The sequence below is a fragment of the Dermochelys coriacea genome, chromosome 11 (genome assembly GCF_009764565.3).
Source record: "Dermochelys coriacea isolate rDerCor1 chromosome 11, rDerCor1.pri.v4, whole genome shotgun sequence".
Lineage (NCBI taxonomy): Eukaryota > Metazoa > Chordata > Testudines > Dermochelyidae > Dermochelys > Dermochelys coriacea.
This window is the reverse complement of record NC_050078.2, coordinates 72,544,911-72,562,745: the sequence shown is the minus strand read 5'-3', so window position 1 is coordinate 72,562,745 and position 17,835 is coordinate 72,544,911. Positions and strand designations below refer to the sequence as shown.

The window sequence follows — 17,835 nt, the reverse complement described above, 5'->3', positions numbered from 1 at the left end:
TGTAACTTAAGTTGACTGTATACAATTCTGTAGTATAGATATGGCCATAGATGATGATGCTGAGATGAGGTGAGAAAAGAAAAGACCAACCCCAGCTGATGATGCATACCACAGGTTTCCAGCAGGAACAGTGGTAAAAAGATTATGCTAAGATTTACTCTTTTTTTTGCTCAACTTTTCCCATCAGGAGAGCACAAAATGAAATGTACAAAATTATATTAGTTTAACTTGAGAATACCTCACTCACTAAGTAAACTTTCTTGTACTGAGTGGGAGTCTCCCCTGCCCCCAGCCTTGGTTAAAGTGGAGATTATCCCAGCAAGCAAGAGACCGCAATGGTAGATTTGCATGTGCCAAATCCACCTATCCATCAGAGCAGCATCACAGCTGACAGTGTGTTAATGACATGTCAGTTAAGTTGTTTGTTTTTATTTCAGAAGTGTACATGCTACAGGAGGATGAAACACATGGTGATACCTAGGACACAATGATATTGAATGAGGTGCTAGTGTGACCACAACAGATTGACTTTCACTTACATTTACATAGCCTATTGAATTTTGAAATAAAGGGAAGTTAGATGTGTACTGTTAGTACTAGCAGTGTTCTGTTGTACAACTGTATTGATTTGACAGACAAATCATTTGCTTAAACCATGGTTAGTGACACACATGATACATGTCCTCTTTACCTTCCTTGTCTCCTTGCTGTCTGTCCGCTTTACATACCACACTTTTTGGAACGCTTGCATTGCCAATTGATCACATCTTGGCTGAGTATGAGAGCCCATTTCACCATGATTCCTATCCTTCTGTTTCCCTAATACTGGGGACAGGGACTTGCAAGTAGAGGAGACAAACTTTTGATGTGTAGCTGCTGCAGAGAATGAAATTCAGGTTGTCAGGCAGCACAAGTCTTATGATGACCTTCTGCTGGTTTCATTTTTGTGCAACCCCTGCTAAAAGTAAAACTCAGTTTTACCATTTAATAAAAACAGAAATGTGATTATACTACTGAAACGTTATTCAAACGAGCTGTGCCTGTGGCACTTGTGCTTCAGCAGGAAGGATGGCCAACTAGTTCCACCTCATGTTTACATTCATTCTTACCCATAAATCTCCCATCATGAAGGAACTTGTGTAGTGAGTCATCACCCTATAACAGGTCATGTTCCCAGACTAATGATCAAGTATGTAATATGCCTGAGGAAGTGAAGGGCCATGTTAACTGCTAAACCTGCCTCTCTTGTGCCACAGCACTATCATTATGTTCACTGACACTTAGATTAATTTTGGATTGTGCGCTTCTGCTTGTGGCTCTTTTGTTTAGGGATTTATGGAAATATGAAAAGCATATAACATTTGCTCCTGTCACAAACTAGCATATTAACAGCCTCAGTTAAAGGGAGCAGTTAGGATGCAGACGGGAGAAGATGTTTACTGTAGTAAATATCATATGCTTTGGGGTTTGATACTTTAGTTGCTGAGTACTTCATGCAAGGTGCTCAGTGCCTGCAACTCCCATCAGTATTAATGTGTGGGCTTGGGAGTGCAGGGGGCTTGGGGCTCATCAGGGTGGGGATTTGAGTGCAAGGAGCTCAGTGGGACATGATCAGGGTGCAGGGAGGCTCCAGATGCAGGGGTTGAGGTTCAGTGGGGTGGGTTTGGGTATGGAAGGCTAGGGGAGTTCTGGGTGTATGGGGTGAGGCTTGGTGTGGGTGTCTGGGTATGGGAAATCCAGATGCACGGGGGTTGGGCAGTTGCGGGAGCAGCTCCCTGTAAAGTGACCCCTCTGCACGCAGCTGAGGAGCGATGGGAGCAGGAAGCAGGGGAGGATGTTTCTGGAGGTGGGTCAGACACAGCCCCAGCCTCTCCTTGCAGGGGAAGAGGAAGTCCTGTCCTTTCCTGCCTCCAGCCTAGCCGGGATTAGCAGCTGATGCTGGCTCAGGGTAGGAGCCAGTGGCTAGGGTGTCCCCAGCTCTGCGGTGATTTACCTCTTTGCTGGCTTCTCTGGGTGCCTGAAACAATGAATCTGCACAGCTAGGGACTGGTGCGTGATTGCTCTTGCAGATTCCATTTGCTTCCCTGTCAGAAAGTCACTAAAAAAAAAAATTGTGAGTAATTGCAGTTTTTAAGTGCACTGTTAAACAATAAAATACCAATTGAAATGTATTAAGTATTTTTGGACGTTTTTCTACACTTCAAAATATATTGAATCAATTACAACACAGAATACGAAGTGTACAGTGCTCACTTTATTTTTCATTACAAATATTTGCACTATAAAAATGATAAAAGTTCAATTCACACAAGTACTGTAGTGCAATCTCCTTATCGTGAAAGTGCAACTTAAAAATGTAGATTTTTTTTTTGTTACATGATTGCACTCAAAAACAAAACAATGTAAAACTATAGACCCTACAAGTCCACTCAGTCCTACTTCTTGTTCTGCCAATTGCTCAGGCAAACAAGTTTGTGTACATTTACGGGAGTTAATGCTGCCCCCTTCTTATTTATAATCTCGCTTGAAAGTGAGAACGGGCTTTCACATGGCACTTTTGTAAGTGTCATTGCCATGTATTTACGTGCCAGGTATGCTAAACATTTGTATGTCTCTTCATGCTTTGTCCACCATTCTAGAGGACACGCTTCCATGCTGATGCTCATTAAAAAAAAAAACATTATATTTGTGACTAAACTCCTTGGGGAAGAATTGTATGTCTGCTGCTCTGTTTTACTTGCATTCTGCCATGTATTTCATGTTATAGCAGTATCGAATGATGACCCAGCGCATGTTGTTTGTTTTAAGAACGCTTTCACTGCAGATTTGACAAAATGCAAAGAAGGTACCAATGTGAGATTTCTAAAGATAGTGTGACAAAGTTCCTCCTCTGTCTTGGTGGGTCCCGCCCTTATTGGCAGATTTGCTCGCCTCAGAGGTTCACGGCAGCCCTCAGTTTGGCCACTTCCGTGACTCAAATCTGTCGTTCACTCAGTTAGCCTCATCACTGGCCAGCATGGGGAAAAGGAAGAAAAATAATCCCCGCAGTCTCTGCTGATCCACCTAGTGGATCGGGGAACAGGCCAGAGACCTTCCCCTCTGGTGGTACCCACAGTCCAGGTCAACTCCTTCGGTATCAAGTAGGGAGTTGGGGGAATGGAGGAATGGGGGGAACCCGGGCCCACCCTCTACTCTGGGTTCCAGCCCAGGGCCCTGTGGATTGCAGCTGTCTACAGTGGCTCCTGTAACAGCTGCGTAACAGCTACAACTTCCTGGGCTACTTCCCCATGGCCTCCTCCCAACACCTTCTTTATTCTCACCACAGGACCTTCCTCCTGATGTCTGATAATGCTTGTACTTCTCAGTCTTCCAGTTGTATGCCTTCTCACTCTCAGCTTCTTGCTCCCAGCTCCTTACACGCACACCACAAACTGAAGTGAGCTTCTTTTTAACCCCAGGTGCCCTGATTAGCCTGCCTATCTAAATTGATTCTGGCAGCGTCTTGATTGGCTGCAGGTGTTCTAATCAGCCTGTCTGCCTTAATTGTTTCCAGAAGGTTCCCGATTGTTCTGGAACCTTCCCTGTTACGTTACCCGGGAAAAGGGACCTACTTAACCTGGGGCTAATATATCTGCCTTCTATCATTCTCCTGTAGCCATCTGACCTGACCCTGTCACAATAGCTATAGCACTCAACCCAAGGATTAAGAATCTGATGTGCCTTCTAAAATCTGAGAGGGATGAGGTGAGGAGCATGCTTTCAGAAGTCTTAAAAGAGCAACGCTCCAATGCGGAAACTACAGAACCCGAACCACCAAAAAAGAAAATCAACCTTCTGGCGGCGTCTGACTCAGATGATGAAAACAGGTAACGACCCTGTGTTGTATACGAGAGACTGAGGATTTTCTGGACCAAACTCAGGATAGCCTTCTAGGGGCACAAAGCTCTAAAGATGTAGAGCAGGTTGCACAGAGGAGCCAAGAGGCCAGTGAAGAAGCTTGGCAACATGTGACCTCCAGAAGAGGTAAGCGGAATGTCCGGGTTCCAGTAACACAGACACAGGTAACTAACCGCTTTCATGTTCTCTCCACAGGTACCAATGCGGAGAGTGGACCAGATGATATGTCTGGGGGGAGAAAGCAGAAGGAGACTCCGCTGGTTGGGAGGCATGAGATGCGATGTCCTGAGGTTGGAGGTTCCACGACCACCACTCCCAAGAGGAGAAGGCGGGTGGTGGTGGTCGGGGACTCTCTCCTCCGGGGGACTGAGTCATCTATCTGCCGCCCTGACCGGGAAAACCGAGAAGTCTGCTGCTTGCCAGGGGCTAAGATTCGTGATGTGACGGAGAGACTGCCGAGACTCATCAAGCCCTCGGATCGCTACCCCTTCCTGCTTCTCCACGTGGGCACCAATGATACTGCCAAGAATGACCTTGAGCGGATCACTGCAGACTATGTGGCTCTGGGAAGAAGGATAAAGGAGTTGGAGGCGCAAGTGGTGTTCTCGTCCATCCTCCCCGTGGAAGGAAAAGGCCTGGGTAGGGACCGTCGAATCGTGGAGGTCAACGAATGGCTACGCAGGTGGTGTCGGAGAGAAGGCTTTGGATTCTTTGACCATGGGATGGTGTTCCATGAAGGAGGAGTGCTGGGCAGAGACGGGCTCCATCTTACGAAGAGAGGGAAGAACATCTTTGCCAGCAGGCTGGCTAACCTAGTGAGGAGGGCTTTAAACTAGGTTCACCGGGGGAAGGAGACCAAAGCCCTGAGGTAAGTGGGAAAGCGGGATACCGGGAGGAAGCACAGGCAGGAAGGTCTGTGAGGGGAGGGCTCCTGCCTCATACTGGGAATGAGGGGCGATCAACAGGTTATCTCAAGTGCTTATATACAAATGCACAAAGCCTTGGAAACAAGCAGGGAGAACTGGAGGTCCTGGTGATGTCAAGGAATTATGACGTGATTGGAATAACAGAGACTTGGTGGGATAACTCACATGACTGGAGTACAGTCATGGATGGTTATAAACTGTTCAGGAAGGACAGGCAGGGCAGAAAAGGTGGGGGAGTAGCACTGTATGTAAGGGAGCAGTATGACTGCTCAGAGCTCCGGTACGAAACTGTGGAAAAACCTGAGTGTCTCTGGATTAAGTTTAGAAGTGTGTGCAACAAGAGTGATGTCATGGTGGGAGTCTGCTATAGACCACCGGACCAGGGGGATGAGGTGGATGAGGCTTTCTTCCGGCAACTCACGGAAGCTACTAGATCGCATGCCCTGATTCTCATGGGTGACTTTAATTTTCCTGATATCTGCTGGGAGAGCAATACAGCGGTGCATAGACAATCCAGGAAGTTTTTGGAAAGCGTAGGGGACAATTTCCTGGTGCAAGTGCTAGGGGAGCCAACTAGGGGGAGCGCTTTTCTTGACCTGCTGCTCACAAACCGGGTAGAATTAGTGGGGGAAGCAAAAGTGGATGGGAATCTGGGAGGCAGTGACCATGAGTTGGTTGAGTTCAGGATCCTGACGCAGGGAAGAAAGGTAAGCAGCAGGATACGGACCCTGGACTTCAGGAAAGCAGACTTTGACTCCCTCAGGGAACAGATGGCCAGGATCCCCTGGGGGACTAACATGAAAGGGAAGGGAGTCCAGGAGAGCTGGCTGTATTTCAAGGAATCCCTGTTGAGGTTACAGGGACAAACCATCCCGATGAGTCGAAAGAATAGTAAATATGGCAGGCGACCAGCTTGGCTTAATGGTGAAATCCTAGCGGATCTTAAACATAAAAAAGAAGCTTACAAGAAGTGGAAGCTTGGACATATGACCAGGGAAGAGTATAAAAATATTGCTCGGGCATGTAGGAAAGATATCAGGAGGGCCAAATCGCACCTGGAGCTGCAGCTAGCAAGAGATGTCAAGAGTAACAAGAAGGGTTTCTTCAGGTATGTTGGCAACAAGAAGAAAGCCAAGGAAAGTGTGGGCCCCTTACTGAATGAGGGAGGCAAGCTAGTGACAGAGGATGTGGAAAAAGCTAATGTACTCAATGCTTTTTTTGCCTCTGTTTTCACTAACAAGGTCAGCTCCCAGACTGCTGTGCTGGGCAACACAAAATGGGGAAGAGATGGCCAGCCCTCTGTAGAGATAGAGGTGGTTAGGGACTATTTAGAAAAGCTGGACGTGCACAAGTCCATGGGGCCGGACGAATTGCATCCGAGAGTGCTGAAGGAATTGGCGGCTGTGATTGCAGAGCCCTTGGCCATTATCTTTGAAAACTCGTGGCGAACGGGGGAAGTCCCGGATGACTGGAAAAAGGCTAATGTAGTGCCCATCTTTAAAAAAGGGAAGAAGGAGGATCCTGGGAACTACAGGCCGGTCAGCCTCACCTCAGTCCCTGGAAAAATCATGGAGCAGGTCCTCAAAGAATCAATCCTGAAGCACTTAGAGGAGAGGAAAGTGATCAGGAACAGTCAGCATGGATTCACCAAGGGAAGGTCATGCCTGACTAATCTAATCGCCTTTTATGATGAGATTACTGGTTCTGTGGATGAAGGGAAAGCAGTGGATGTATTGTTTCTTGACTTTAGCAAAGCTTTTGACACGGTCTCCCACAGCATTCTTGTCAGCAAGTTAAGGAAGTATGGGCTGGATGAATGCACTATAAGGTGGGTAGAAAGCTGGCTAGATTGTCGGGCTCAACGGGTAGTGATCAATGGCTCCATGTCTAGTTGGCAGCCGGTGTCAAGTGGAGTGCCCCAGGGGTCGGTCCTGGGGCCCGTTTTGTTCAATATCTTCATAAATGATCTGGAGGATGGTGTGGATTGCACTCTCAGCAAATTTGCGGATGATACTAAACTGGGAGGAGTGGTAGATACGCTGGAGGGGAGGGATAGGATACAGAAGGACCTAGACAAATTGGAGGATTGGGCCAAAAGAAATCTAATGAGGTTCAATAAGGATAAATGCAGGGTCCTGCACTTAGGATGGAAGAATCCAATGCACCGCTACAGACTAGGGACCGAATGGCTCGGCAGCAGTTCTGCGGAAAAGGACCTAGGGGTGACAGTGGACGAGAAGCTGGATATGAGTCAGCAGTGTGCCCTTGTTGCCAAGAAGGCCAATGGCATTTTGGGATGTATAAGTAGGGGCATAGCGAGCAGATCGAGGGACGTGATCGTTCCCCTCTATTCGACACTGGTGAGGCCTCATCTGGAGTACTGTGTCCAGTTTTGGGCCCCACACTACAGGAAGGATGTGGATAAATTGGAAAGAGTACAACGAAGGGCAACGAAAATGATTAGGGGTCTAGAGCACATGACTTATGAGGAGAGGCTGAGGGAGCTGGGATTGTTTAGTCTGCAGAAGAGAAGAATGAGGGGGGATTTGATAGCTGCTTTCAACTACCTGAAAGGGGGTTTCAAAGAGGATGGCTCTAGACTGTTCTCAATGGTAGCAGATGACAGAACGAGGAGTAATGGTCTCAAGTTGCAATGGGGGAGGTTTAGATTGGATATTAGGAAAAACTTTTTCACTAAGAGGGTGGTGAAACACTGGAATGCGTTACCTAGGGAGGTGGTAGAATCTCCTTCCTTAGAGGTTTTTAAGGTCAGGCTTGACAAAGCCCTGGCTAGGATGATTTAACTGGGACTTGGTCCTGCTTTGAGCAGGGGGTTGGACTAGATGACCTTCTGGGGTCCCTTCCAACCCTGATATTCTATGATTCTATGATTCTATGAAAATGAACATATGTTGCTCTGCACTACTTTGGATTGTTATTGAGCAGAATCCATGTAGCATGTCCTCTGGAATGGTGGTTTGAAGCATGAAGGGGCATATGAATCTTTAGCACATCTAGCATGTCCATATCCTGCGATGCCGGCTACAATAGTGCATGCAAACACCTGTTCTCACTTTCAGGTGACACTGTAAACAAGAAGTGAGCAGCGTTATCTCCTGCAAATTGTAACCAAACTTGTTTGTCTGAGCAATTGGCTGAACATAGATGGATTTGTAGGCTCTAAAGTTTTTTGTTTTATTTTTGAATGCAGGTTTTTTTGTACATAATTTTACATTGATAAGTTCAGCTTTCATTATAAAGAGATTGCACTGCAGTACTTTCATTAGATGAATTGAAAAATACTATTTTGTTTTTACAGTGCAAATATTTGTAATAAAATAAATATAAAGTGAGCACTGTACACTTTGTATTGTGTTGTAATTGAAATCAATATATTTGAAAATGTAGAAAACATCCAAAATATTTAAATAAACAATATTCTATTGTTTAATAGCATGATTAATCGCAATTAATTTTTAATCACTTGACAGCCCTATGAGATCATAAGCAATTTTTCAGTTATAGTGTGCTGTGACACTTTTTTTGTATTTTTATGTCTGATTTTGTAAGCCAGTAGTTTTTAAGCGAGGTATAACTTGGGGGTACGCAAGGTAAATCCGACTCCTGAAAGGGGTACAGTAGTCTGGAAAGGTTGAGAGCCACTACTCTAGGCTGCTGTATAGCAGTAGTAGTAGTAGTAGAATGTTGAGCAACACGTTTTCAGTCAGACTGCAAGTTCACCCTGTGCCAGTTATGCAATTGGAGATGTCAAGACAATTTGTACACACAAATGTCTGTTTTCATGCAGGTTGGTCCTGGGATGCAAGTCCTGGGATGTCTCTTTCAGAGACAAGTTTTGAAAGTTTGGCCCAAAATGTTTGCAGCCACACAATTATGTAGCTGTCTTGTATGCTTTTGGAGGTCTGCCAAATGAATTGGCATACCCCATCCTTCTTAGCAGGGTTTCAGCTTTTACGTCTAGTAGTGACATAGTAACCTATAGACATTTTTGTCTTCAGTTGAGGCCATGTCATAGGTTACCAGAGAGCATCCTTTTGTTTAGCTGGTGTTTGAGAATGAGGCAAATCCAAGCTGTCCAAATGATTGAACTTGTCCAGAGTCTTACCTCACACTTATTTTTAGATGTATATGTTTCAGCATGTACCAGCATACTCAGTAATTCCTCTTAGATGAAATTAGATTAAAATCTTCTGGTGTGCTCCGTTTAAACACTCTTCAGAGTTGGCTCTCACAGAGCCTTGCTGAACAGATGGCCTTCCTACTACCACTTAGCTCCAGCTTTACTTGGGATTTATTTATTTTGGTCTGTTGCTTAGGCTGGTAGCACCTACGGTCGAAAATACAGTGGCATTTCGCTTGACATAATCTTGTTAGTTTCTTTTGCTGCAGATGACTCCCAAACTGCTTGTGATCAAGCTGTCTCCTCCCCAACAGCTGATTCATAGACTTGTGTTCCCTCATGCACTATGGCCCAATGCAGTAGCTCTGATCCCTCCATTTCCCCCTTTCTCTCTGCTTTTTTCTTTCTTTCTTGCCCTCCTTATTATCTATTTTAAATTCCTCTCTGCTTTTATTCAGGAGAGTCTCTGGCACTCCTTCCTTTTTGGGGGAGGGATAGCTCAGTAGTTTGAGCACTGGCCTGCTAAACTCAGGGTTGTGAGTTCAATCCTTGAGGGGGCCATTTAGGGATCTGGGGCAAAAATTGAGGATTGGTCCTGCTTTGAGCAGGTGGTTGGACTAGATGACCTCCTGAGGTCCCTTCCAACCCTGATATTCTATGATTCAGGGCAATGAAAATGATTGGGGGCTGGGGCACATGACTTACAAGGAGAGGCTGAGGGAACTGGTCTTATTTAGTCTCCAGAAGAGAAGCGTGAGGGGGGATTTGATAGCAGCCTTCAAATACCTGAAGGGGGGTTCCAAAAAGGATGGAGCTAGGCTGTTCTCAGTGGTGACAGATGACAGAACACAAAGTAATGGTCTCAAATTGCAGTGGGGGAGATCTAGGTTGGATATTAGGAAATGCTATTTCACTAGGAGGGTGGTGAAGCACTGGAATGGGTTACCTAGGGAGGTGGTGGAATCTCCATCCTTAGGAGTTTTTAAGGTCCGGCTTGACAAAGTCCTGGCTGGGATGATTTAGTTGGTGTTGGTCCTGCTTTGAGTAGGGGATTGGACTAGATGACCTCCTGAGGTCTCTTCCAATCCTAATATTCTATGATTCTATGTTCCCGTACTTGTAGTCCACATCTCTCCCTGCACCTGAAGGTTTATATGGCCTGTTGGGCAAGGGATATCTCCATGAGCTTGGATTATGAGCTCTTTGCTTAAGATACTTCCACAGCTGCATTACTGGCTACCTTTGGAGTATGGAAGGAGAGTGAGCAACTTTCAAGAAGCTACCTTCACCTGTTCTTTACTGGAGTGTGCTTGCAGTGAGGGAGAACAGATCCAAGATCATAAGGCTTTCCCTAATTGGGGGGAGGAATAGCTCAGTGGTTTCAGCATTGGCCTGCTAAACCAAGGGTTGTGAGTTCAATCCTTGAGGGGGTCATTTAGGGATCTGGGGCAAAAATTGGGGATTGGTCCTGTTTTGAGCAGGGACTTGGACTAGATGACCTCCTGAGGTCCCTTCCAACCTTGATAGTCTATAATTCTAAGCCCACTGCCCAAAATCTGTCACTTTGGGATTGTTTGCTATCCTACATATCGTTTTGAACAAACCACCTTAGTTCACCTTAGTTCAGCATGCCAATAAGAAGGATCCCATGAAATGGATAGAATGTGTATTAATTTTGTAAAAAGAAAAGGAGTACTTGTGGCACCTTAGAGACTAACAAATTTATTTGAGCATAAGCTTTCGTGAGCTACAGCTCACTTCATCGGATGCATTCAGTCTGCACTGTATTTTCCACTGAATGCATCCGATGAAGTGAGCTGTAGCTCATGAAAGCTTATGCTCAAATAAATTTTAGTTTCTAAGGTGCCACAAGTACTCCTTTTCTTTTTGCGGATACAGACTAACACGGCTGCTACTTTGAAATCTATTAATTTTGTGTTCATTAAACACCTTTATTGTGTTCAGAGATCAAAAGTGCACAGTGGCACACAGTCACTGACCCAAGAGCTTAAATACTGAACTAGATGGATAATAAAACAGTTGAGACTCACAATGGACAACCAGGAAAAAGTGTGGTCTTGAAATCATGTATAGTAGAATTTCACCTTTTCAAAAAGGTGTATTATCAAGTAAATGCTTTCAGAATTGTATTTTAAGGAGGAATTTGAATACAGGGATATGACTGACAAACGCACAAGAGGGTGCTTCTTTCTAGTGTAGGGACAGCATATCAGATAATGAAGTAAATGGGCTACCAAAGGGGTGGTTTAGAGCAAGAATTTGAAGCGAACGGAGCAATTGTAACTGCCACTTACTTGCAGGTTTTTAACAAACCAACAAAAAAAATTAACTTTGTGTGACCCATAACAATAGTATTCCTTCCTTCTGCTGACTCTGCAGCATCAGTTACATCAGAATTGCTACTTGAGATCATTGATGTGTTCTGGAAGTCTGGCATCCTCTGCGGGGTCGGGGGCAGAGCTAAGATTGCAGTGCACTATTGTATATAGTGTACAGTAGTGGTGATGTGTGTGCCGGAGGAGGAGTAGAGGGAAGGGATTGTAAATAGCTTCACTTCTCATGGCATTCCTTTTGTGCTCTGTTTGCAGTGTGCAGCAGCCTTAGTGCTCTCACAATGAATTTTTTTTTGGGTTGTGTGTTCTGAGATACATTGCTAGTTTTTCTTATAAATGGTATTTCTCATAAACATAGAGGTTAAAATATGAAATCTTCTTTTGGGGATTGAGGGATTTTTTGTTTAAAGAAAATTATACAAATCATACTATTTGTTATATTTTTTAAATATCGGAAGGTTTGATTATGGCTCAACGTGTGTCATCTTTTCATTCCAGGGAATTGTGGGGAATTTAGCTAGTGGCAAATCTGCACTTGTGCACCGGTATCTGACTGGCACATATGTCCAGGAGGAATCTCCTGAAGGTAAGTGGATATGCGGATGATTAAAAGCATGCTGATTTTAGTTCTTTTGCTTTCATGCAAGGCACTGTTAATTGATGTTTTTATATATCATACAGAAATAGTACAGTAAAAAAAATCATCATTGGTCGTTCTGCATGTTGGTAAAAAATAAAGTATGCTTCCTTTGAACATTTGTCATAGTGGAGAGGCAACGAGTACAATTGCATACCTTTTTTTTTTTGTAGTATCTTATCATTTTTGAATGCTTTCCCATGAAGTATTTGTCCGTATGGGAAATGTTCTTAATCTTAGTTTCATAAATTTCACTCACTACCCAGTGTAATGCTTACTACTATAACTACTTTCATTAATTCCAATTTGGCTGCTGAAGGCAATAACTACTACCCTTGGTATTGGATGTATACAGGATTGAGCCCTTCAGTTTCTTGTACCAAAGACAGTAAAGATTTTCAAATAAAACTTCTGTGTTATGAATTTGTTCCATTATTTTTTAGAACACTAATTTTTGGGCCTGGAGAACAGTTTTTTTTGTTTTGTTTTTTTTAATTCTAGTTTTATGCTACAGTTTAATATGTAGTTCAAAACTTTCATTGTATTTGTTATTTTAATTTAAGCTTAGTCACTTCTACCATTTGAGACCATGTATATCATCGTAGCACATAATTGAGGTATATTTTTCACTAAAAATATTTTCTTGATTTTTATTTATTCTCCTTATGAACTTTAAATCCAACTCTGAGACACTGAATTTCTGGTTCCTTCTTTTCCTTACTGGCTGTTCCATTCTTTGCAGATATGGATGCAGGTAACTATTCATTCTCTTCATGGCAGTGCTTGTCTTGTTTTGAAGAGGGAGGAGACACCGCTTTTGTACTGTAGTGTTTTCCCCTTGTTTTGTGTATCATCTAAATTTGTTTTTCTTTTGATTTTCTTAAGTTTTAAGCACATCTCTCTCTGTCTTGTCCCTTTCTGTAGATGTCTTTTTAGCAGTAGTCATATGTAGCTTCATGTGTCTACTGTAATACCTGTTTCAAATTAATGCTTGTTGTTGGAGGTTATACAGTTCAGAATGTTAGAGCATAGTATTCTTGAGGTTTTAACTAGTCTTTGTAGTTAAAAAACTGTGTGAGGCTTCACTGTGGAGTCAGCCATTTTCATGGGAAAATGCAATAGTGATGCAAAAATTTTCTAGATTTTATTACTTCACATGAAAGGGACTTAGGTTGCTTCTCTACTACTATTGATAGAGGTGACGTTTGAGGACCATTGCAAAAGGAGCAGCAGTTGGATTTGTACATGAATGCTCAGAAATCCTCTACTGAAATGTTTGAAAGGTGTTGGAAAGTCACTGCCTAGTACTGCTGCTTCAAGTGGCTATCAATAATGAGAAACAAACAAAGATAAATGGTGGGTAAGTCCCGAAACTGAGAGAGCCTCACAATGAAAAAAGCATAATTAGTATCTCCACTGATTTTTATTTATTTATTTATTACTCTCATGAACAGAAGGTAATAAATATTTGATTAGTTCTTTCAGGAGACAAACTTGTTTCTGTTCTGTAGTTTTTTAATGGCATTCAAACCTGGAATATTTTGTTTTTCTTGATTCTGTGATTTGTTGCTCTGTTCTGAGCGTATTCCCATCTGTCCTCTTTATCTTTAGGGATAGTTATTTACTGTACTGTACTTGAAAATGACATTCAGGCTGTTTTCATGGACAGGATTAGGTCACCAAAGCAGAGTCAGATCATTTCTTTGCAGATAAATGTAGCCGACAGGCCTTACTAATGGCACCATGCATTTTCATTAACAGGTAAAATTGGAACAATTAAAAGCCATAATTCACCTTGCAAGTGATAGGGTTAGGCAGTGTGATGAAATCAGTACTTAGGAATTTAATTAACGCCGACAACCTGTCATTAGTAAACATCATGTTTGGAAATAGCTCTAGCCCCACATAATTTGTGACAGTGATAGTTTATCCGCTCATGTTTATATATAAACTATATATATATATAGTTAATATTCTCGCGTGAAAACATACCCTATCAATCTGGGTCCATACGGGCAGTTTGACTGAATTTAAGCAAGGAAAGGAGCTTGTTGCTCCAAGTTCCACATTGGGATTTAGTTTCAAGTTCTGTGCGTAATAGCGTAAGGGTTTCGGCTGAATTGTTAGCAGTAATCTTCAGATTGGATGCTAATGTGAGGTGTTGTCTTTGCCCCTTGCTGATGACTGAAAAAGAATATGGGCTCTTTCAGTTGGACAAAAGATAGAACATATCCAAGATGTTGCAGCCAGTGCTATTTCTCAAAATAAAACAGGTTCTTATGTCAGTGCTATTTGTGAGCTGTTGGTGAGCGCATGCTGGGTGCCATGCTAGTTTACTCAGCAGCTGTACTACCAGTATCTACCTGTAATGTGCTTGGGATATAAAAGGCGCTAGATGCAGCCCCCACTACCTTTGTTCCCTTTATCATTTGCCTCCCAAGTTGCTGCCACTACAATAACCCTCACCTTCTGGCATGGGTCAGCTAAGTGCCAGACCTACTCTATGGTTTTCCAGTGTTTCTCACCATGCCAGCAGTTGTTTCTAGTTAGCATTTAACCATCAGTATGGGCAATGTCTGTTTTCTTTCCACTTTCTTTGACCCTAAGTGTTTCTTCCACCCAAAAATACACTTGAACTACATCAGCATATGGTGCAAAAAACGCCTTTCTTGTCACTTACCTGGCAACGCTTTGGATTTTTAATTCTAAGTGAAAATTATACATTGAAAGCTGATTTATTTCCTTCAGTAACAATCCAAGAAATAATACTTGTACAGCAGGCTTTAATTCATTATACCAACCTCCCACTATGCATATATGCATACCCAACGGGACAAGCATTTTCATTATGGAGGTATTTTGGTGTCTGACTTAAGAGAAAATAGATGTCTGAAACAACCTTGAAGGCCAGAGTAATGTCTGAGATTTGCAGTTACATCACGCTGATGTAGAAAAAAAGGGAGCTGATTAAATATAGAAGACCTATTGAAGTTGTCTGCCTTCTCATAGTAAAACAAGGAACGATTAGAAAAACAGCCACCAATCAGCAACTTTTATTGTGCAAGTGCAAGACATGTAGTTGAGCTGTGAATATGTCACATTCAAACTGTCATCTTCACATCTACATTTAAAGAGTAGTTCTGGTTTCTTGAGAGGGGTGAACTGGAAACTGTTCTCCGTCGCCAAACTTGTCCTCTAAGGATTATCTGTGGGTATGTTTACACTTCATTTAAAAACCCTGGCTGGTCCATGCCAGCTCACTCAGGTTTGCAGGGCTCCGGCTAAGGGGCTGTTTAAGCTCTAGCCAAGCTCTGGGACCCTTCCACCTTGCAGTCATCCTAGGGCCTGGATTCCAGCGCGATCCCAAATATCTACACTGCAATTAAACAGCCCCTTAGCCCAAGCCAGCTGGCATGGGCCAGCCATGGGCTTCTGATTGCAATGTAGACATCCCATATTTGAACTAGTTAAAAGCTAATTCCATGGAAGGTGTTTTTCTGCACACATGATTTTATTGATACTGCTCTTGTGTGGTGCATTCCTGCATGGTACTATGCAGGTCTAGGTCCCCTTCCATTTGAGAATTTTAAAATGTTTTGCAAACATGAATGAATTAAGCCTTGAAACACTGGTGTGAGGCTGGTACTGTTCTCATTTTATAGAAAGAGAAACAGAGGCATGGAGCAGATATATGACTTAACCAAGGTGTCACATACAAGAATAAAATCCAATCTCCTTACTTGTGTCATGGCAATTTAGAGAGGTTTTCTGTTTCAGCCTCCTTTTGAAGCTTCAAGCAAGTTAAATTGAAAGCATGATAAAATACTTCTCCTATCCGGGAAGGAGCTGTCAGCATGGGGAGGAACCCAGTACACACAGTAAACTGTGGGCTGTGTGGGAGGGTAAAGCAGGCAGCTGAGGGAAGGTAAACAAAGAATGTGAGCTGCTCGGTCTGCCCAGGGTATTTTCTACAGATTGGAGGAGGGAAAGGAAGTAATAAGGAACTGTTAACTGGTTCCCTTTCTTTGGGACACAGGAAAGTGTAAGAGCTGGTGCTGAGAGGGAAGCAGGTCTCCTGCTGGAGGGATTAGAGACAGGATGAAAGATAGCACCAGGTTATGGCTGGCTACCAAAAAAAAAAAAAATAAAAGAAATTCAAGATTAGAACACAAACACAATGACAACTTCAAAAGCTGTTGTATATTTAAAGATGCACATACTTATGTAAAGATATTTAAGATAGTAAATTCTTATAATATATGCTGATACTTAAAATTACCAATATGCAGACATTACAAAAATCATCCTTACTTAATCACAGAGATTGGAGGTTATTGTTCTTTTCCTCTCTCTGAACCTCTGATATCCTCAAGCAGCTCCTGCTCTGCTTTAATTGTATGAGATTATACACAGCAGTATTAGTACAGGACCCTGAGGGCCACACTTCAGTACTTAAATTAAGGAAATATGCACAAAATATTAAACTATATTTAAAACTCAAGTGTTTCAAATGTTTTTAATGAGTGAAAAAAAAAGTCCATAAAAGCAATAAAAACCCTCCTCTTCCCTGATTTGAAGTGAACAAACATAGCACCCATTCTTGCAACTGATTCATTTAGGTAAATACCTGATGAGGTCAACAGGGCTCTGTATGAGCACAGGACTGCCCATACGTGGGACAGTTTACAGGATGGGGGCTGTAGTGTGGATCAAAATGTGTCACAACACCCGTTCCCCACCCTTTACACTTCTACTCCTGCTTAAATCTTTAATGTGACACTATAGAGAAATAACCTCCTACTCTGAAACCTTTAAATGGGGCATCATTTTTATTTTCCAGGATAAGGATTTTTCCTTATTGTCTAGTGTCTTCAAAGATGGACAGGCATGCAATGTCAGATTATTCAGCTTCCCAGCGTTTTTTTCCTCCCACAATTGTCTCCTTTTACAGATCACTGAAGTATTTCATCTTAGTGTATTTGCTTTGGTTTCAGGCACTTGTCTAGAAAAGAGTCACATGGTATCAGGTTTTATTCCTCTTTCCTCAGGGTTTCTCCAGACTTGGTAAAAAGTGTAGATTTCAGCTTGTGGTAAACTTGAATAATGGCTATTCCTTTAAATCCTTGGAGATTATTTGCAATGTCCCAGCAATGAGTGTGCTTAAACAATAAAGAAATATATTAGTAAATAAAATGAGCAACAGAAGAGATATCATCTTTAGCTGTTAGTTACATAGTAGAATGAACATTTTGGCATACTTATCAATAAACTTTAAGTGAATTTGTTACCTAGCTTATTAAAACAAACGTAACCTACAGTTTGTACAGGAAAGAATGGTTTTCTAGTGCAGGTTGGCCATAGGAAGTGTGAAATTGTTGCTTTTTTATGTATTGATGCTTTTGCCTGTCATATGAATTTTACTTAGTTTTGTTGTTCTGTTGTGTGTTGTCCAAGATATGACCTCTAGTGCCTGTTTATTTTTACATACCTTACTGTTTTGACAGGAGATAATTCTGTGCAAGAAAGAGTGGGAGTAAATTTTTCTTTTAGAATTTCAGTCACTTTTGTGGTTTAACTTTCCCCTAATATTCCTTTCATCTGGTCATAAACTCATAATAAAGTAGTTGAATACATCTTTTACTGGAAAACTTAAATCTAAGAAATACTCAATTTGTCAATCTTGATGATCTTCTATTTGATTTGTTCAGCTGGGCAGTTCACAAACTCATTACGATGCTTGATAGTTGAATAAATACATAGACTGAGTTTGAGCTTCTCCTGTTTTTCTAGTCAATTGAAAGTTTTTACTTTGTGTTTAATGTATTTTGCTTTGGGGAAGTGTTTTGGGGAAGTAACAAGATTTGAAAAGAACATCTTATC

The 17,835-nt window shown here is 42.4% G+C and overlaps 1 protein-coding gene across 11 annotated transcripts in view; it reads left to right on the top strand.

Annotated features, from left to right (window-relative positions):
* The window catches only part of AGAP1 (ArfGAP with GTPase domain, ankyrin repeat and PH domain 1), a 694,641-nt gene that overhangs the window by 234,615 nt on the left and 442,191 nt on the right, over positions 1 to 17,835 (top strand). For 6 of the 11 annotated variants that reach the window (XM_043505743.1, XM_043505746.1, XM_043505744.1 and 3 more), the window contains 2 exons: positions 11,817 to 11,904; positions 12,698 to 12,709. In XM_043505743.1, coding sequence (XP_043361678.1) covers positions 11,817 to 11,904; positions 12,698 to 12,709 — 100 coding nt within the window. The remainder of the gene's footprint in view (positions 1 to 11,816; positions 11,905 to 12,697; positions 12,710 to 17,835) is intronic. The other 5 variants (XM_043505751.1, XM_043505747.1, XM_043505745.1 and 2 more) reach the window with 1 other exon arrangement.